The sequence below is a fragment of the Parambassis ranga genome, chromosome 18 (assembly GCF_900634625.1).
Source record: "Parambassis ranga chromosome 18, fParRan2.1, whole genome shotgun sequence".
Classification (NCBI taxonomy): domain Eukaryota; kingdom Metazoa; phylum Chordata; class Actinopteri; family Ambassidae; genus Parambassis; species Parambassis ranga.
This window is the reverse complement of record NC_041038.1, coordinates 13080726-13102376: the sequence shown is the minus strand read 5'-3', so window position 1 is coordinate 13102376 and position 21651 is coordinate 13080726. Positions and strand designations below refer to the sequence as shown.

At 48.6% G+C, this 21651-nt stretch overlaps 1 protein-coding gene across 3 annotated transcripts; it reads left to right on the top strand.

Moving 5' to 3' along the window:
• The first annotated feature begins 4276 nt into the window (after positions 1–4276).
• On the top strand, positions 4277–18263 carry LOC114450868 (syndecan-4-like). Of its 3 annotated transcripts, none has more exons than XM_028429292.1 (5): positions 4277–4507; positions 15479–15674; positions 15768–15808; positions 15885–16065; positions 16176–18263. In XM_028429292.1, exons 1-5 carry the CDS (start codon positions 4454–4456, stop codon positions 16325–16327), a joined length of 624 nt encoding a protein of 207 aa, XP_028285093.1. In that variant the 5' UTR covers positions 4277–4453; the 3' UTR covers positions 16328–18263. The 3 variants fall into 3 exon arrangements, with proteins under 3 accessions (XP_028285093.1, XP_028285091.1, XP_028285092.1); XM_028429290.1 differs by having other exon boundaries at positions 4279–4507; positions 15765–15808; XM_028429291.1 differs by having other exon boundaries at positions 4284–4507; positions 15482–15674; positions 15765–15808.
• Positions 18264–21651: the final 3388 nt, after the last annotated feature.

Sequence of the window (21651 nt, the reverse complement as noted above, 5' to 3'; positions counted from 1 at the left end):
GAGAGCAAAGCGACTGTTACTGACAGACCTGCACAAAGACCGGACTTAAGTGTACTGAAAGACCAGGGTCCATCAGATCTGGAGGAACTGGAGAGACTCGCCAAAGAGTCTCGATGGAGTCTGACCTCACAGAATCAGTGTGTAGCTTACAGAGCTGCTAGCATGGCTGTGCAGCCAGCTGCTGAGGACAGGTCTAACCCAGTCTGATGCCTCCTGACTTTCAGGTTTTATAGGAGTCACACAGGGACGTGGCCACCATGAGTTAATGGTGACATCACCTATTGATCCTTTGACATCGGCTCTTCCTATCATTGTGGAACAGAATCCACTGGTCATCCACTGATGCGGGACGTGAGCAGGGTCGGAGGTTAGTTTGCTGCTGCTGACGTGTTGCTGCACATAAGCCATAGATAAACAGATCTAGACAGCAGAAGTAAAACCTGCTGCAGGTTAGCTGTAGCCTAGCAACATTAGCCTGTTTTAAGATAAGAGATAAGATAAGATGTCCTGTTTTCTGGAGAACACTTTTTATTCTGCTATCAGAACATCACAGTACACCTGATCATGATACAAGCTAACCAGCATAGCCTAGCAGAGCAGAGCTGTATCTGACCTCCACACTAACTAGCTATTTATTGTTTGGGTGATTGTGTATTTTATGTACTGCGGTCACGCTGACCTCAGACTGAAGTGAAGCTCTCTTTGTGATTCAGTAATGTATTCTGAGAGAAGCCTAACTGATGCTGCTCTTCCTGCTTTGCTTCCTGTCCACTCTTGAACCCTCAGGTTCTCTCTCAGGTTCCTGGTCAGTAAAGTACAAGTTCCCTGGTTGATGGAACAGTCAGCCACTGCGGCCTTTGGCTCGTGGCCTTTGGGGCTTCCTCGCAGTCATGAGGTGATGTAGCTGGTTTTGTCTTTCAGTTCCTGTTTCTGTCGTATCATGAGACCTTTCTAAATGTCATCAGAGATATGAGTGAGTGCAGCAAAAGGCCACGACCACTTGACCTTTAAGCAATAAAATGATAGAAAAACAAGATGTTTGTGATTTTATTTCCTGCTATGTCAGCAGACGTGAATGTTCATTTATATGCTGACGTCGGCCTCAGGTTGCTCCCACTAATCCATTTAAGCTGAATCAGTTCATCACACTGATGTGATTAAAGGATGAGCAGGCGTGGTTTGACTGTATTGATGAATAAGCAGCTGTCGATGGATCGTTGATCAGGTCAATCAAGTTTAGAGAGGCCGAAATAACCAAAAGACAAGTGAAACATTTTACAAAGACACAAAACAGCCACAAAACCCAATATGACGACACAACACAACAAGACTCACACAAACGAGCCTGACTGTCCTCATGCTGCTGTTTTATTACTGCTGCTGTTAATCTGATGTGCCTAAAAATGTAACACACCATCGTCATGACTCAGGCATTTGACAAAGTGTGTAATAAGTCAGATGAACAGGTGAGGAGACGACCAGGTGAACCCGGAAAACACAGCCGCAGACTGGAAACTCCAGCTTCCTCTTTTAGACACAAATAACAAATGACACGCCCCCTGCTGTTCCGTTTAAACACACACACACACTGTTTCCTGGGTTTTTCCAGGTTTAGCCGATCTTTTATCTGTTATCAAATCTTTAGATGTGTGTTGTTTTTGTTCTCTAATGGAACGGCAGAAAATCCCAGTGATGATTTTAAAGTAGTCAAAGTCGTGCAGTCCACACCGACGCCTTTAATGACGTCACACTCAGTCCTACCAACACGAATACGCCTCATAATAACATCAACAGGACAGCATGGCTCCAGAACACACAGAACCACATTTAAACATCATCTCAACACCTGAGCACAACCAATGAGCACATTAAGAATGAAGAGTGGGAAGATCACAGATACAAAATAAAGGTGATTTTAAGAGATAACATAAAATAGTATGTATAATAATAAAGCTCCTCCACAGCTGCTGTGAAAAATCCATCCTGCTTTTCTCCAGAAGACTTCAGTTCTGTTTCAGTTCCATCAATAAGTCCTTTCTGTGGACACGGAGGCTGATGCTGAGAGAATGACGCTGAACAGAAGCAGTGGACACAGGGACAGTCACAGACAGACATGGGACAGTCACACACAGTCACAGTCACACACAGGGACAGTCACAGACAGACAGGGACAGTCACAGTCAGGGACAGTCACAGACACACAGGGACAGTCACAGACAGACAGGGACAGTCACACACAGGGACAGTCACACACAGGGACAGTCACACACAGGGACAGTCACACACAGGGACAGTCACACACAGGGACAGTCACAGACACACACAGGGACAGACACACACAGGGACAGTCACAGTCAGGGACAGTCACACACAGGGACAGTCACAGACACACAGGGACAGTCACACACAGGGACAGTCACAGACAGACAGGGACAGTCACAGTCAGGGACAGTCACACACAGGGACAGTCACACACAGGGACAGTCACACACAGGGACAGTCACACACAGGGACAGTCACACACAGGGACAGTCACAGACACACACAGGGACAGACACACACAGGGACAGTCACAGTCAGGGACAGTCACACACAGGGACAGTCACAGACACACAGGGACAGTCACACACAGGGACAGTCACACACAGGGACAGACACACACAGGGACAGACACACACAGAGACAGTCTTTATTATTCTGTGTTTTATTAATTCATGTAAATAATTTTACATTTTTCAATAAACCTCATACCTGCAACTATGATAGAAAAGTGTGTTGTATTTTTGTGTCATTAATTTAACTTTTGAGCCGTTGTGTAATTTTAACAGAAATGTGAAATGTTCCTGTCAGAGAATAAACTTTATTAGTCTGTTTGGGAAGGTCCCTCGGGGAAATGCTGGGTATCTCAGGTGTAAATAATCATCCATTATGACACTGTATTTTTTTAACTTTCTGACTCACAACAACTTATGAACATGTGGGATTAACACAAAGCCCCACTGTGTCACCACACATGAATAAACAGATCAGGGCCTGAGGCCTGGTACATTTTAAAACCTCTCAATCCAAAACAGAAGAGTGAAACTTCAGTGATGTAAGATTCCAGGAGAGAGGAAAAGAAAACAGGAAGAGTGAGTCACGCTGCCGTTGTTTCCAGACAGGGGACTGAAGTCCACAGAGGGAAAGTGAATGGGGAAGGAGGAGGAACTTACCGGAAGATGGCGTCACCTGAAGAATTTCCATGAAGCAGCAGAAAGCCCCGCAGGCAGCCGCTTCCTCTGAAAACAGGCCGACAGAGAAGCGAACAGATTCAGTTTCTCCTTCGATGAGGCAGAGTTTTAGGTGCTCAACATACTGTGACCAAAAGTATGTGGACAGCAGTGTTTCTTCTTCTGTGGTGGGAGACATCAGAGGACACCGTGTCTGATTTCTAACCTCCTGTTGTTGCCGCCTCTAAAGACCCATTATTGGCTTGTTATCAGTGAAGATACACAGCAGCTGTTTATTTATCAAGTCCTAAATCACTTTATTTTAAAATATATAAAACAATGAATCCACAGCAGGACATCGTTTTACCCTCATTAACCTCCAGAATCAGTGCATTCTGATCTGATCTCATTGTTATTTCTAAAGTTATTCAGTGATGTCCTGTGTCCGTGTCCTCCGCCCTGTGGGCAGAGGTCTGGGCAGAGGCCCGGGCAGAGGTCCGGGCAGAGGTCAGAGGCCCGGGCAGAGGGGGCAGAGGTCCGGGCAGAGGCCCGGGCAGAGGGGGCAGAGGTCCGGGCAGAGGGGGCAGAGGCCCGGGCAGAGGTCTGGGCAGAGGTCAGAGGTCCGGGCAGAGGGGGCAGAGGTCTGGGCAGAGGTCAGAGGTCCGGGCAGAGGGGGCAGAGGTCCGGGCAGAGGTCCGGGCAGAGGGGGCAGAGGTCCGGGCAGAGGCCCGGGCAGAGGGGGCAGAGGTCCGGGCAGAGGGGGCAGAGGTCTGGGCAGAGGTCTGGGCAGAGGTCAGAGGTCCGGGCAGAGGGGGCAGAGGTCCGGGCAGAGGTCCGGGCAGAGGTCCGGTCTTCTTCAGGTGGTTCTCTGTTAAACGTGAGTCTCTGTGTTATCATCTGTCAAACCCTCAGGACGCTGTGAGGGTTCAGACTCTGGAGGGTCTGCCTGACCGACCCCTGCCCAACATGGCCGCCGTGTTGTTAGCGGACGGGAGGCGTGGCCTGTGACGTAACGAAGGTTCCCGTAAAGTCAGCGCGGTGATTGGCGGAGCGCGCTCCGGCTGTCTGGTTATAGAGCGGCGGAGCAGCCGGCGCGGAGCCTCAGTGAAGTCCACCATCCGCCGGAGAGACACACGGGACGCGGTCAAGGTGCTAAACGGGGACAGCTCTGTGCTTTTGTTGGACTATACCGAGAAGACCTCTTCAGACCTCCGACGCTCCAAGCTAGCCCTGAACGGACAGCCATGCTCCGCCTGTGCCTCGTGGTGATTCTCTCCGCCTCCGTGTTTTCAGAGTCGGTAAGTCTGTTCGGCTCTTCTCCCACCGACCGACACCGGCTGGCCCCTCTGTCTCTGTGACAGCGCCGGTTAGCAGCTGATGCTAACTCTGGAGGATTAGCCGTGTGGAGGGGAGCTTCTGGTGAACTGTGGCGGATGGAAGGAGCGGTTCGCTGGATGTGTGGCGGAGCCGCGGGGCTGTTAGCCGCTTAGCTTCGGTCAGGGGACACACGGGCACCCGCAGCCCGCTGATATGATCCAGTCTGGGGCCCCAGCTGGGGGCAGGGACCTGGCAGGTCCACTCACTGGCTCCTTTTTACACGAATGACTTGTTGTAATCAATGAAAAAAATAATATCAGTGTTCACTGAGAAGAGAAGAGTTAACTAAGTTATATCTATCACTGTGTGTGTGTGTGTGTGTGTGTGTGTGATGATCTTTAAACCTGGATGTGGCTGCATGTAAACACATATAAGGACGCAGCTGTGCACAGATGATGACCAAGTTTCTCACGCTCCATGTAAAGTCTGCCTTGTAGCCCTTGGGATGAGTTATACTGGGACTTCCTGTGTTGTGAAAACCTGAAGGTTGACTTAATAGCAGAAGAATGTGGAGTGTGACAGGACTGAAATGCCTGATCTCTTACTGCCTGGTAGAAACCCCTGAATGTGTGTGTGTGTTCATGTCACACCACTTCTGATGCGCCTGGTTTCTCTTCCTAATTAAACATTTATGAAACCACGGTTAGTCAAACATCAGACGTTGACCCTGTCCTTCTGTCCAAAGGAAATAAGTGTTGGTGTGTAACCTGCTGTGGCCAATAAACACGCCTGCAGATGACTTTTATTGCTGCTGGTGTCTGATCTTTTATACACACATATATAACAGTGGTCAGGAGCAGGGTTGAAACTTCTTGTTTTGTTTTCCTGGCTTTAATAGAAACAAAGCCTTGTGTGATGTGTGTTTGTGCTGAATGCTGACTTCAGGTTGTGTGTAGTAACAAGCTGTCTGTGCCACCCACATTCAAACACATGCACCCACCCCCTCACCTCCAGGCGGCCCAGCTGGTCGGTCCAAATGGCCTGTGGAGGACTGGGGAGGACTGGATGGCAGCAGGTTTAACTGCATGCCAGATATGTTTGGTTTACTCTAGCTTGATGCGTCACATGCTTTGTGCTGCTGATCCCAGGTCTGACTGAACGTCTTCCTCCAGCCCGACCAGGTCGTCCATGCAGGCTGTTACATTCCTCAGAGCTGCGAGGCTTCTCCTCCTCCTCCTCTTCTCTTTTTGATTTCCCCTCTGGAATGTGACCTCTGGTGATCTTGACTGGCCCTCTTGAGGATTTTGCACACTTGGAGGGATCTCAATAGGGCTCTGGGGCCTTTTCATAAGGGGCACTTCTCTCCCCTAGCCTAGCCTAGCGTGGCTACACCTACAGCCTTCCCAGCACCTCTCTGTAGTTGTGTTGAAATGAACTCCAGACTTTAGTCCTCGTGCTTTCTCTTGATGGATACTTGGCCTCTGAGCTATGACAATCCTCCCCTCCCTCCTCCTGGCCTTTTATTCTCTCTACCCACTGAGGTCATTATTGGTATGTGGGTTTGGCGTTCCCAGCTAATCGATAACAATGTTCTTCTACCTGACAATAGAGCGTGCTCTGAATGTTAAACAGGGGAGTTTTTGGGAGCCACAGGCACGCCTGGAATGTTTTTTATCTGTGGATTCAGATTGGATTTCATATCCCCTGGATGCCAAGAGGAAGTTATTGCTTCATTTAGCAAAGTCTTCTGCTGCCTGGGGGTTGTCGAGCGTTTAGCTGTAAGTCTTGTGTTCCATTTTATCAGTTTGTCCAAGATAGAGCGGGCCAAACAAAGCCTGCTCCATGCTTTGTTTCCATTGACCTCAGCAGTTTCTGTCCATGTATGGCCACAAGTCACTGCAAGTCCTTCACGGCAGACTGCGTGAAGGTGAAACCCCTTCACTTTCACCCAGTCTGCCATGAAGTGGAGGACCTGCAAGGTTTACTTTAATCACCTGCAGGCTGTGATGTATTTAAATGTTTTTTTTGTGTGTAGCCAAAATTACACCTGTAAAAAACAACCCGGTAAACAGACTGTAAAAACACAGAAGTCTCCGTCATGCCATGTGGGACACGTGGTTCAGTTTTTTTGTTGGACACACTGACTGGATATGACACAAACGGCTTGTGTTCTTGCTTCTTCTGCGCAGTGTGTGCAGTTTTGTGAGACATCTTAAGGTGCAGATTACTCTGACCTGGTTTCATCTTTGTGTGGTTTTCATTTCAATTAGCAACATCAAAGCGCTTCATTAACCAAATGTGCTCAAGGTGGCAACTGTGTGGTTAATCAGGGTAAGAAAATCCTCTCTGCCCCGCAGTTAATCCGTGTTGCACTACCACACCTCGGCTTGTTGCCTTTGGAGCCATGGGGCCGAGTCCATTTGTTGTATCTTGTTGGAATGTGACTGGTTTTGCATTGAGCCCCCACCCGATCATTTGCACGAGAATGAGCGAGGTTTTTTAAGGAGGTTTTTTTGTCTCTTTTGCATGATGGGGTGCGCTGAAAGGCCGCGTGGTGAAAAGATTGCAGGGAAGGAGGGAGCATGATAAATAGTATGACTAGGATGTAATAATGGTTCCTGCATTGCTGTCCGCTGGTCTATAAAATCCCTTTGGGCCGAGGAATGTTGGCACAGAGAGAGGAGGTTTTTGTCCTTCCTGCCTGTGATGGAGAGCGGCCGAGAATCTGATCCCCCTCACTCTCTCTCCACCCCTTTCTGCTGCCACATATAAGTATATGGACCCATACAGGGCAGAAGTCCACCGTAAAACCCTCCTCTCCGGGTTATATCCCCTTCATCCGAACTTCTTTGCTGTAGCTACTTTCTAGTTAAACATGAAACGGTCTCAGAATTCCTTCACTCAGATCTGCTGCAGACGGCAATGTTAAAGTTATTATAGATGTGTGTGAGAGAACTGGAATGTGTTTATCTCTGGTCGTATGTTCAGGCAGTGTGGGCTCAGTGTTTGAGCACTATTGATGCAAAATTAGACAAACCAGTATGTGCAACATTTATCCACACAGCTGTTACCAACAGTGGAAAAAACATTTTTAAACATCATGTCTTTGTATTTTTTTACTGAATCCTGTTGGTGTGAACATGTTGTGTTTGTGTGGTATCATTATCGCTGCCTTTGGCTCTTATTTGTTCTTCATCATGAGACTTTGTGGTCGGTGATATATCAGCGCCCCGGTCCCGGGACGGCCCGTCATACTCTGACAGGTTCCTGTTGTTCTGGGCCTGTAGCCAGACTGTTAGCAGCTATCGACGCCCTTCCACTCAGCAGAACAGATCGATGTGACATGAAAAATGGAGGGAGGGAGCATGACATGTAAGGATCAAACTGCTCCACCCAAAAAAGGCTGGCCGCAGAGTCACACAGCCCAATAATATTGACTTAATGTCTCATTTTAATATCAATAAAGGCAGCTGAACTTGTTGAGTTGGCTCCTGCTCACAGTGAACACACAGTGACCAGGGGGCCTGAGAGTCCCTGCTGTTTATTGATGGTTAATCAGTAATTTCAGGGTTTTTAAGGGGAGTGTGTGTGTGTGTGTGTGTGTGTGTGTGTGTGTGTGTGTGTGTGTGTGTGTGTGTGTGTGTGTGTGTGTGTGTGTGTGTGTGTGTGTGTGTGTGTGTGTGTGTGGTGTGTGTGTGTGTGTGTGGTGTGTGTGTGTGTGTGTGTGTGTGTGTGTGTGTGTGTGTGTGTGTGTGTGTGTGTGTGTGTGTGTGTGTGTGTGTGTGGTGTGTGTGTGTGTGTGTGTGTGTGTGTGTGTGTGTGTGTGTGTGTGTGTGTGTTGACATGTAGACATCTCTAAAAAGTCCCTTCATTTTCAGGCCACATGACATTTACTCTAAACACGGGTGATTTTTCATGGCTTTCAGGGCAGGGGCTGTTGATTGTGGTGTTCTCTGGAAACGCTCTGCCTGAAAATGAAGCGTGATCTGTGTCTCCAGTCGCAGTATCTGCTCTCAGACATCAGAGCGGAGTGCTTTTGGGTGGTATGAGGGCTTCCCCTCATTCAGACATCCTTCCTGACATATGCATCTCAACAGTGCAGCACCACTTTGATGTGGTGTGTGTCAGGTTTGTGTGAGGTCTGCCGTTCTACACTATCCAGCGGCTCTCAGACGGAACCTGTTGTTGGCCTAAGAGGCCACTTCTGATCCGGCGGAGATTAACTTGTGGAAGTTGCTGTGTTTGTTTCTCGCAGTAAAGACATGGAGCTGTGACAGAATCTGCTGCTGGTTTCACTTAATTCTGCTGGGACGTGCCACAGAGTGCTAGCTGAAGTAGAAGTAAAGTCAGCGGTGTTTCTTTGCACTGTGATCGTCTTTAAAGCTTGTTGTGTGCGAGCGCTCCATGACATGGCCGACTGAGCCTAGGAGGACCAGAGCAGCAGTACTCGCAGACCTCAGTGGTTCAGCCTGAGCTCTTAATTGAGTGTCTGTATGCTTGGAGTGCCTTGGCTCCATTGTAGACAGTACAGGAATGTAGTGGCTGCCTGTGTGTAGCCCAGGCCTTGGCTTCTCAGCCGACCCACATGGAGAGATGCATTCCTCAGTCCGCCAAACTCAGCAGCAGCAGCACACAGCCCGTCACCAGGAACATTTTAGCAGCGTCGCTGGCGATAACGCCTACATTTTTCCATACTGGTACAAGTCTAGTTAGCGTAGCATGAACCCTGGAATCAAGCAGAACCAGCTCACTAGTTGTTGTGGCTCCTTTGGCTTTAACTGTGATCCCGCTGTGTTAATCAGTGACTAATTGTTCAAATCCTGGACGTTTGTGTTCTGTGTGTTTTATTGACTCATGTGCAGCACGAGGCTGCTCATTTCAAACGGATCTGTTCATCACGTGTGCCTAAACGCTGCATCAATCGATGTCAGATGCAGATTTAACTTGAACTTAACCAAAGCTCCATTTCATGATGGAAGTCGCAGTGAAGGCTTCTTATTCCTCCTCTGAGCTGCTGGAAGTGAATGAGAGCTATTGTGACTAATTTTCCACTGTTAATGAATGGACTTTGTCACATGTCCAAACTAACGAATACATATCAATAGCTCAGTTGTTTACTGGAATGATTTGCACTCATGCCTCTTCTCCATTGTCAGACACTGAGTGGATCCATCCTGGATGGATGTTTCCTGTTTTTCTGCCTTTTTCTTATAACTTCCTGTCCTTTAATGCTGTCAGCCGATCTCTCTCGGCTGATAATCACTCTGCAGTTGCTTACATTTAGTCTATTAAGCTGTAATGTCTTTGATCCCAGGCAGCGATATGTCTGCCTGAGGGAGTGACATCACAGAAGAAGGACTGGCAGGGAGGATGTTGGAGAAGCAGAGTCTGACTCGCCGCAGGCATCCGGCTCATTTGTCCGTCAGTCGTAGATGTGGTAATAACGGAGACCCATCCTATTGACACTGCTGGACCGGCGGGAGGAAGTGACCAATAAAGGCCATGTCGATAAGATCGGACGTTCCCTCCGGAGGTGCTCGTCAAAACTCAGTTGGGCTTATCAGTGGAAACTGAATTAACCCCGTCTGCTGCACAGCTGCTTCTGTCTTATCTCAACCGGCAGGAAGTCTGACAGCACACAGGTTCTTTAGCTTGTTATCAAATTTAACTACTGCAGTGTTACTGAGAAATGTTTGTTTTGTGACAAAGCCGGGCCAGCCCGCCTGACTCAGCTTCCCTCTAGGGTGCTTTCACACCTGCAGCCTTCGGCTGGGTTAGTTTGGGCAGGTGTGAACACAGCGATCACCTGCTGACCAAACGCCACCAGGTCCTAAAGGCACCAAGTGCCTAACCCACGTTTGGGAAATAAGGCGGGACTTAGGTGGACGGTTGGTTATGAGAAACTTCACCCAGCAGTCTGTACACAGGTGTGTTTCTGCTGTGAAGTCGGACATTTTAACATGGAGGTCTTTGAGGATTGACCTCATTTGGAGCCAGCCTCTAGTGGACAGTGGAGGAGCTGCAGTTGGCTTCATCTGTTAGTCCCAGATGTTTTGAGCGATAACTTTAACATGATTTTTTTTTTTAAATCAAATGTAGGGAATTCTTTTCTGTTTGGAACAAACGGCCTCTGTTTCTGTCCTGACGTCCATCCCTCCATCTGTATGCTGTGACTCTGTGTGTCATGCTGTGGAGCCTCACATGGTGCTGATAGGTGGAAACTCTGCTATAGATAGACAGAGCGTAGGTAGGAGGAATCTAGAGCTTGACTGTCGGAGCAAAAGGCGAAGGTGTGTGTGTTCCAGCTCTGTTTAAGGTTCATACTGGACATACTCAGGCCTCATGAAGGACAACATAAAACCAGGAGCAGACTTTCTGACATGGATCACGTTTACAGTGACCCCATGGTTGTGCCCTCCTTGTGGGACCCTGTGTGTACCGTAAGCCATAGGCCTTGGACTCCTGAAGCGTGGCCTTTGTCGGTGTTATGTCAGGGGTCAGAAGTGCATCTCACAAGCAGATGAGCCGGCACAATCTGTGCTACGAGTCCTGCTGGTTCAAGTATCAGCTGGCGGCGCGAAGGGAGGGGGGGCTGAGAAACAGAGTGACTGTAGTGAGGCGAAGGGAAAAAGTAGCACTGCTAGCCCCTCATGTGAATTCAGAGGCGTACCTGTTGGTTTGAAGCCGTGTGAGTATCACATGAAAGAGGGAAGGTTAGAAACGACAATAATCGGCGTCTCTCGGGAAGGTCAAGAGACGCCGGACATCACAAAGAACAAGGAAACGCATTCCTGCGCTGTTTCTTTTTGGCCTTTTCACACCCCTACCTCCTCCACGCCTCCGTGTGAATGGACCAGATGCCTCTCCCAGTGTTGGCAGATGGAGGGATTGTTTCCCTGGTTTAATGAAGGGAGGCTGCTGGGGGCTTATCCCTGGTTACCTTGGTCATTGATATGCTCCTGAGGCATCCACTGGCTTTGTTCTGCGTCAATGGAAGGGACCGGCCCAAAGACTGGGTGGCGGGTGTCTTGACAGACTGCCTTTCACTGAGCAGTCACAGACCTGGAAGCTGTAGGACCTCCATGTTGCGATGGGCAGGATCAACACAGACGGGAGGAGGCAGGAACCGTCAGAGGAGCAGCTTTCATAAACCAGGCTGTAAATCACCGGCGGATTACTTGATGTTTCTGTTGTTTACGTTGTGAGTTTTAGAAAGTTGATTCATGGAAGGAATGAATCGGTACTAATCTGTTTCTTCTTTCTGGTCTAATTCAGGTCCTGTGGCTTTTTAATGTGCTTGTTTTGTTGCGCGTGATGATGTCTGAGTCACATGGCCTTCTGTGGCCTTATGGTTTTTCTTCCTCTAATATGGTGAGACCAGATGAGCTCTGCAATTAAGAGGCTTTCATTAAACAAAGAGCAGCTCTGTTCAGCTGCTGGGTGGCTCTGCACTGAGAGTCTGTGATAAAGTTTATCTGAGTGATAATCGCTGTTATCGCTGCTGGTGGAGTCAGAACTGATGGAGCTCAGGTTTACTGACTGGGTCCTTTGTGCTGTGGAACATGTTGAACTCCATTGTTGCCACAAATGAAAATGTTAGTTCTCACTTCTTTCCATTAAAGCCATTTGGTCTGGCTGAAAGTCGCTGGTTTGGCTGTGATCCACGTCCGGCTGCTTATCAGCTGGGACACATTAGAAACGTATGACGCGATAAGTGCCCTTTAACAGGGGCGTGTTTAACTGAATACCGTCGGGCCGACTGTGATTTATGGGGAGTTTTCCAGCTTTGCGTGCTGCGTGCTGCGTGCTCTGCAGCACGTTACAGCGTGTTGAGCGTTAAGTTTGGTAACATGTAGAGCAAATTTAATACAACTGCAGTTTTATCGTTTTGACTTGTGCTCCCCGTCTTTGCCTGTATTGGGAGTTTAGGCAGACTGTGGCGCTGCCAACATGGCAGCGGTCCCTCACAGAGACACAAACCCAGCTTCTTCCACAGCCATGCAGCCTACTACAAACACACAGTGAGTCTTTTTAAACGTCCCGAACATCGGCCTGGTGCTTCACTGCAGCGCCTGAATCAAGCACAGTTTGTATGTTATGAAGCTGAAACTGCTCTGCTGGTTTTAACCCTTGGTAGTCTGCAGACTCTTCACCAAACACAGCAGCTCCGTGTCTGAGGCAGGCAGTAAAATGTCAGCGCTGATCTCCATGTCGACGTGGTTACATAACAGCGTTCAGACTCTCCTCTGCTCGTCCCCGCTGGTTTAAACACACTTTTCCTCCCGTCTGTTTGGTCTCTGAGCTCGCTGCAGATTTCGCCTCCTCTGTCCCTCCCTGCTGTTTGTTGTCCTGAATACATTCTTGGAAACAGGACAGAGCGAGCTTGTTTTTGTCCAGGCAGACGGGGACTTGGCAGGAGTCCCGTCCCGGCTTTGCTTGCTGAGAGAATATAGTAAATATCTGCTCCATCTGACGGGACATTCAGAGGCTGCCATCATTACCTTAACATAACAGAAACTCCTCCACATTTGATCCTGTTCCACTGAATCAACCCGACCTGTTGGGACAAGCCTCAGTCAGCCTGTGTGACGGGACGCTGCTGTTTGAGCTGAGGAGAAAGGAGCTTCACATATCTGTTACCACTGACTTTGGTCGAGTCGAATATGAACAAACCTTTTTTAGAACAATAATAAAAGTGATCATTTAAGTTTTTAAACTTTTTCATATCTTATTATATTATCAAATCCCAAAAATGTGTCTTACTCTCTGCATCGCCTCCCTTTGTGGGAGTAAGGAGCTCCCTGCTCCATTATGTTTTCATTTAAACAACAGTGGGGAGCTGTGTGTGTGTCTGTGTGTGTGTCTGTGTGTGTGTGTGTGTGTCTGTGTGTGTGTCTGTGTGTGTCTGTGTGTGTGTGTGTGTGTGTGTCTGTGTGTGTCTGTGTGTGTGTCTGTGTGTGTCTGTGTGTGTCTGTGTGTGTCTGTGTGTGTGTCTGTGTGTGTCTGTGTGTGTGTCTGTGTGTGTCTGTGTGTGTGTGTGTGTGTCTGTGTGTGTCTGTGTGTGTGTCTGTGTGTGTCTGTGTGTAATCCTCAGCAGTAAAATGGTGACTCCTGGCTCCTCATTTCCTCGCTGCCATTCAGGGTCGTGCTGGAACAGGCCCTCTGAGTCATATTATAGGAATCACACTGATTGAGACCACAACACAGACCCGTCTGAGTCGGGCTCAGTCGGGCTCAGTCGGGCTCAGTCGGGCTCAGTCGGGCTCAGTCGGGCTCAGTCGGGCTCAGTCAGGCTGCCAGCGCCACTCATCCAAATGGAAGAGTCATTTTTACTTCACTCCCCGAGGTTTTTTTTTCTGCACTCTGTGGTTTCAAACGGATTTAAAGGCCTTGAAAACAAAGCTCAGAGCGGGTTTGTGTTCATAAATCATTTCTTAATGGTTTACAGGAAAGATTCCAGATCTGTTCTCGGAGCAGAGGTTAAACTTCTTCTGGGAATTCAGGGGCCGTCCTTAAACTGCTTCCACTCCAGCTTTTTCATTTCTCCTCCAAAAGCTAAGTGTATGCAGGACTGCAGGCTGCCACCTGATGGAGTTCTTCAGTTATTCACTATTTGTTTAAATAAATCAGTATACACAACATTTTAGGACTTTTTTTTGGAGGATTGTTAACATGTAGATGTTGAACTGGTTAAACGTCATTTTAGACGAGTGTAATAATAACCCGCATGTTCAGGGTGGTGGTGACGTCAGGGCTCTTCAGGCTGTTGTTCTGCAGAGGAATTTTCTTCTTAGTGTTTCTTTGTCGGCCTGAAAAAGGACTCGAGCACTCGACAGGAAAAACAGCAGAACCTGTAAGAAAGTAAAGGAGACTGAGCCGGGCCTGCTCGGTGCTGAGGAGCCACAGGAAAATGGCCGCCTTTGTTTACAGCCCCTGTGCAGGCACAATGCGGCTTCCCTTCCTCCTTCTCTGTTAATGGCAGAGGATTACCTTCAAACACACTCTCACTGCTGGGGGGGGCAGCTCACCCTTAAAGTGAGGGCCTTCCTACAGATGGAAGTAATTATGAGGGAGCTGATGATGTCACGGCGCCGGCCTGCGAGGATGCGGTCAGCTTTTGTTCGCAGTAAAATGGAAGTTTGGATGTTTTCCTGACCGCTCAGACGGGCCCGGCCAGTGTCAGACCCGTGCACCACTTTCATAACAGAGTGCTCATTTCTATCCTCGATCAGACTGATCACAAACTGATCTCTTGATCAAATCCAAACGCTGAGTTATTTCAGTTCTACAATCTTTTATATCTGTTGTTTATTAAAATGGTTCCTGCTCCAGTTCAAACTGAAATGATTCATTTATTTTGAACTTTGCTGCAGACTGAAATGTGAGATGACTCATCAATCAGTTATATGTTGACGTGTGTGTGTGTGTGTGTGTGTGTGTGTGTCTGACGGGATTAAAGGACCCGTCTTCATCTCCCTGTAGTGACCCGGTGTGGTTTCAGTCTGGGTGTTTGAGCTTTTCTCGCCTCGCTTTACCTGCTCTGCCTTCTGTTTGCTCCAGCCTTAATGCTGATTAAGTGTGTGTGTGTGTGCTTTAATGATCAGTGTGTGTGTGTGCGTGCTTTAATGATCAGTGTGTGTGTGCGTGCTTTAATGATCAGTGTGTGTGTGTGCTTTAATGATCAGTGTGTGTGTGTGTGTGTGTGTGTGTGCTTTAATCCCATTCATGATGCCTAGGAGCAAATGGTGGATGGATTAAGCCGTGTGATGTGATTAAAGAGGCTAATGTGTCTGTTGTATGAAGCTTTTCTATAACACAGTGGTTAATCAATCGCTCGTAGCTTCAGCAGTTTATCTTCTCACCCTGATCTTCATTTGTCTTATTTCTAATTAATTATCATAAAATGTGAGACGTTGGACCCCCCACTGAGCCCCCTGTCTCTGGTGTCCCAGCAGGTGAGGGAGACGGAGACGTGGATGCCCATGAAGACCACACAGCCTGCCGACATGTCCACACAGGACATGGAGCTGGAGTCGTCGGGAGACTCGCCGAACGGCTCCGACTTCGGCTTCACGGACAGCTACTACACCGACACGCTGTACGATGACGAGGACGGATACGACGAGTTCTCCGGATCTGGAGACAGAGGTCGGTCCTGACAGATGCGTATAAATTAGAACCTAAGGTCACTCTGATGGTGGAGAAACGGTTAAATAAAGAAAATGTGTTTTTCCTCAGCAGCGACTGAGGCGCCTCCACGAGGGCCCCGCCCATCAGACAAGGTGAGCGGCGGCAGACTTTCGCTGTGTTGTGTAGTTTTTGTACGTGTGATTTGACGCGTTTCTAATTTTTCTTCAGAGCAATGAGATCCCGGAGCTGGCGCGCCCGGTGCGGCCCACCATCAGCGAGATGGATGAAGTCCAGAAAAACAATGAGATCCCCATGCTGAGGAACGAGCCGGAGTCCAACAACCCGCCCAACGTCCTCATGTCCCACGCCAGCGACGACAGCATCTTTAACAAAACAGAAGTCCTGGCAGGTGGGTCGCCGGGCCGCTCTGCCGCCGCCATGTTTAACCTTTTCTTTTAGCCACGTGATGCGGTGACCCGTCTCCCGTCTGACCTGCTGTCCTCTCATCGTCTCTTCCAGCTCTGATCGCAGGCGGCGCCGTGGGCCTGCTCTTCGCGGTCCTCCTCATCCTCCTCCTCATTTACCGCATGAAGAAGAAGGACGAGGGCAGTTACGACCTGGGGAAGAAGCCCATCTACAAGAAAGCCCCCACCACCGAGATCTACGCATAGACCTCCACACACACACCTACACACACCTCACTTCCTCAAAACCCAATCAGGGCCAGTGGCCTCACAGTGCCTCCTCATCTTCATCACCACCATCATACCTCCTCACTCTTCTTCAGCGGAGCGATAAATCAGAAGGCGAAGCCCCGACACCACGACCGACTGCTCCTACCTGATGTCAGCTTATGTTACTGGTGCTCTTCTAACCAATCAGAGGCGTGGTTTTGTTTTTTTGTGCGACGAGGAGCGGACCATTTCAGCTGCGGTACACGATGATCACTGTGTGTTGTTGTTCTGTCCCCAGGTAAACACTAACAGTCCCGTTATTTATTGTCTCCTCGTCTTCCTGCAGCTCCTCACGTCACTGTAGCGGGCGGCTGCTGTTTGTGTTTTTATTAGATGTTTTATTTTTGAACTGCTTTTAATTTGAAAGGTGTCTGCCTCACTTCCTGTAAGCCTTCAGATGCAGCAGAGCTCATTAAATCCACCTGAAAGCCCTTTTTAAAGCATGTTTCTGCTCATGTGGGCGGAGTCCTGTCAGTCTGGCACGTAGCACCAGAGAGGAAGCTAAGCTAATCCGGAAAAGGAATCTGCAAATACGGTTATGACTGAGGACGCACACACACACACACACACACTCTGCAGTGTCCTTTAGACGATGTTCCACTGCTGGAATCATTACAATGGAGGCTGCAACCAGCAGCTAATTAGCTTAGCATAAAGGCTGGCGATGGTTAGCTAGGTGCTAACTTAACACACTTTACATTTATCAAATGTGGGAATAGAAACTGATCAGAGGTCATTGGCGGCTCTGCATCCAAATTTAACACCCACTGTGTTTTTGTTGAGCTGAGCGTCAGCTGATGCTTGGAGTCCGCTCAGCTGTCGCTTCTAGTGTTTAATTCGGTTATTGATCTGCACACCAGACTGTAAACGTCAGTGTGTACAGTTTGCCTTTTTATTTTTCTTTATGAACTGGACTTGGCCTGTTTCAGAGGAACCAGGACTCGGATCCTAGCTGTTTGGGCTCCTCTTGTTTTCGCCTTGTTGCTCAGCTCCCCCAACTTCAGCCAGACGAGGGCTCGCCGTTTTCTTTTGAAGCGGCGCTGTGTGTTCATTCCTTAAAGAACCCCTCACATGTCCTGTTTTTGACGTGTGTTCGGGCCGAGCTCGGCTCGGACACCGTCTCTCGGGTACCCTCTGCTGTTTTATTGTATTTTCTCGATAAGCTACAGCGACTGTTAGTTCTAGGTTAGTTCTAGGTGTTCAGTCTGGGGTCTACGAGCGATCGCCGGAGCCACGGTCTGACGCTCACATTTCGTCGTAGCTGTAGACAGCACACACACACACACACTCTGCTCTACCAAGGATCTGTAAATAGTGAGTAGATAGAAATACAACAAACAATGTTAACTCGGTACTCTGCCACAGCCCGGCAGCACAAATATCTACCAAATATTTAAATGCCAAATTGTACTTCCTGTTTTTGTTCTGGCAGTACGTCGATGTGATCCACTGTACATGTAAATGAGTTTTGATACTAACTCGCCTCCTGTCGTTCTCCAGTGTTTGTATTTTTCCTGCAGTAGATCACCTCGTTCCTTTTTTGTATTAATTTAACTGTCAGATAATTTTATTGCCTTCTTTCAGGTTGGGGTGTTTCGCCCATTTTAAGCTGTTGTATATGTGATTTTAAAAGTTTTATATACACTAGTTTGAGGCAGATAGTTTTGAAACTTTTTATTTTGTAAGAGTTTCTATTATCTTTAGGACTTTTTTGTTTCTTTTTTTATTTATGTTGTTTGTAGAAGGATCGATGTCGATGAGCCGTGTCAGCAGCAGACCTGGGGTTGATTATCAGTCGATCGTTCTTCGATTGTTCCTCTTTGTAGCCACCAGAGAATTTCCAAACGCCTCCACTTCCCAATGAACCAAACATTGAAAAAGATTTCCCTCCACCTGTCGGCAGAGCGGGCCGGCAGCGACCTCAGGCAGAGGAGGGCTCTGATTGGATCATGGCGATGATGAGTAACGGTGATCGAGCTGGTAGTCGGCCCCGGGTCTGCTCCGTGAACATGGGAGAGTTTGTTCTGCTGCTTACTGTCACCACATGTGAATCACCAGTGGAGTGAAGAACCCAATGAATCATTGGGTTCTGCAGGTTCTGATTTGTTATTGGAAATAAAGCTATTTTTATGCACATTAACATTTGAAACCGTCGTCAGTCTGTTTGTGTGAAACATCTGAGCCGCTTCCTGCTGGACTGGAACGCAGCTCAGACTGGGGTCTGCTGAATAAGACAAACATGATGATGATGATGTTGACCTTCATCTGTCGGCTCAGCCTGATGGAGAGCAGGCTGGAGCAGCACTCGCACTGTGCTGGTGGCTGATGAAGCGCCGACTAACAGAAGAAGCTTGTAGTTGGTTTTTTCCATGAAAGCAAAGCGCATCATCCCCAGAACACTGATCCATAAGTGCACAAGGCCGATCAGCATGCGATCAATGATCACACTCGTGCCTGCAGTGTCTTTGACACTCTGCCAAAAGTCACCAGTGAGCTCAGAGGGGTGTGAGTGTGTGTGTGTCTGTGTGTGTCTGTGTGTGTGCGTGTCTGTGTGTGTCTGTGTGTGTGTGTCTGTGTGTGTGCGTGTCTGTGTGTGTGTCTGTGTGTGTGTGTGTGTCTGTGTGTCTCTGTGTGTGTGTGTGTCTCTGTGTGTGTGTGTGTCTGTGTGTGTGTCTGTGTGTCTCTGTGTGTGTGCGTGTCTGTGTGTGTGTCTGTGTGTCTCTGTGTGTGTGTGTGTCTGTGTGTGTGTGTGTGTGTGTGTCTGTGTGTGTGTGTGTGTCTGTGTGTCTCTGTGTGTGTGTGTGTCTCTGTGTGTGTGTGTGTCTGTGTGTGTGTCTGTGTGTCTCTGTGTGTGTGCGTGTCTGTGTGTCTCTGTGTGTGTGTGTGTCTGTGTGTGTGTGTGTATCGCTGACATTCATAGAGACAAGCTGTTGCTTGTCGGCCTCTGTGCTGCAGGGAAAACACACTCTGCTGGGAGCGGCACACATTCCAACACAAACACATTACATACATCATCTTTTTCTCTGAACACACACAGACACACACAGACACACACAGTGTTTGTTCAGGCTCTGTGGGGCTAACCTGAGCAGAGATGGAGGCTACAGTCTGTACCAGGCTTTCTTTCCAGAGAGAGAGAGTGTGTCTGTGTGTGTGTGTGTGTGTGTGTGTGTGTGTGTCTGTCTGTGTGTGTGTGTGTGTGTCTGTGTGTGTGTGTCTGTGTGTGTGTGTGTGTGTGTGTGTGTGTGTGTCTGTCTGTGTGTGTGTGTGTGTGTGTGTGTGTGTGTGTGTCTGTCTGTCTGTGTGTGTCTGTGTGTGTGTGTCTGTCTGTGTGTGTGTCTGTCTGTGTGTGTGTGTGTCTGTCTGTGTGTGTGTGTGTGTGTGTCTGTCTGTGTGTGTGTCTGTCTGTGTGTGTGTGTGTCTGTCTGTGTGTGTGTCTGTCTGTGTGTCTGTGTGTCTGTGTGTGTGTGTCTGTGTGTGTGTGTGTGTCTGTCTGTCTGTGTGTGTCTGTGTGTGTGTGTCTGTCTGTGTGTGTGTGTGTGTCTGTCTGTGTGTGTGTGTGTGTCTCCCTTGGACCTGTGGCGTCCTTCACAGGCGTCCATGTTAGATCCATGTGTCCATCAGCCGTCCTGTGTCCATGGACATCTTCCTGCTGATGATTTGCATCTGAACTTTGTCTCTGTGAGAGGAGGAAGCTGAAGCTCAGGGAAACAACGTATCAGCTGTTTTACATCTGAGCGCCATCAGAATGTTTCTATTAATAACTTTTCCTCATCGTCACACTAGCAGCAGACGTCACTGTCATTAACTCTTTGCTGTCTTCCTCCTAGTTCATCCTCTCTGTCCTGTCGGACCCAGTCGGGTCCTGTTCAGGGTTTTTTCCTGTTTTTCCTGACCCTGTTGATCTTAAGGGGGTCCAGGTTCTGGGTCTGTGTGAAGAGCTTTGAGACCATTCTGACTGTAAAATGAACTGTATCAAACGACTTGACAACACGGGCAGGAAGCTCTTCACACGGCAGACCACAGACACACAGGAGGCTGCGCTCCTAAATCTGTCAGCGCCCTCACAGAGGTCAGAGGTCAGTGACCAGGGATTCCAGGAAATGAGCCTCCGTGTGTGTGTGTGTCTGTGTGTGTGTGTCTTTGCATACATGACTCGATTGCTGCCTCATTACATCAACACACTGAGGCTCCATGTTGTTGTGTCGGTGCGCGTTTCCCTCCACAGTCCGGGCGTATGTACGGACCGTGAAGCGGCGCCCGGCTCCTGTCAGGATGAACACATCACAGAAAAGTTCATCCTTTAGTTTCAACACTCTCCATTAAACTGTAGTGTTAGCATGTGAACGTTAGCATGCTAAGACTCCACCTCTCACATTGCTCTGCTCCCCACAACAAACACACACCAGGTTTCCCCAATAAAGAGGGGCGACCCACCTGCAGGGTCCCAGGAGCCGCTCTGGAGCTGCATGCCGAGGGTCGAGCTGTAAATGTGTTTATTCTTACAGAGGTCCATGAACTCAGGTTTGGAGCCAGCCTCTAGTGGACACCAGAGGAACTGCAGCACACTTTGTTTGAGTCATTGTAGAAGTTTTGTAGTCTGACCTGATGGGGGCGGTGTTGTCGCTGTTGTGATCCCAGTACTTCCGCGGTGACATGGGAGGCCGCAGCAACTGGGCGTCAGCTTCACTGCAGAACAGCACTTTTCCCTTTTTTTGCAGGGTTTCCATGACAACAGCCCTGACAACAATGAGGAGTTTGTGCTGATGCTAACACAGCTTATGCTAAAGTGTTAGCATGGAGTCGGCCTCTTCCTTCTGCCTCCCTCTCGGTGCCTCCCTCTCTCCCTCTCTCCCTCTCAGTCATAGGCCGCCTTTTGTCTCCATGCAAAACCTCACATTCCTCATGGCCTCTGCCCACAGACACACAAACACACACACACAGGCATTCCTTTGCCCAGCAACAATGAGCTCTTTGTGCTGCACACCGCCCATGTTTTCATTTCAGTTTTTATTGCTTTTGAACTCCTCGCATGGAGAATTTAATCATCTCTGGGCCGTTCCTGAGGTTGGTTCTGAAAAGAATTTTTTTTGTTTGACGGCCGGTCGTCAGGGAGGCCGGCAGCTGCAGTGTGTGTGTGTGTGTGTGTGTGTGTGTGCTCTCACACACCCCCACATGGTCCAAGGACAAAAGAACTCCATGTTTCCAGAGACACCTGATGTTACTTCAGGTTCTGTTTCAGCTCTATCGTCAGCTGGAGG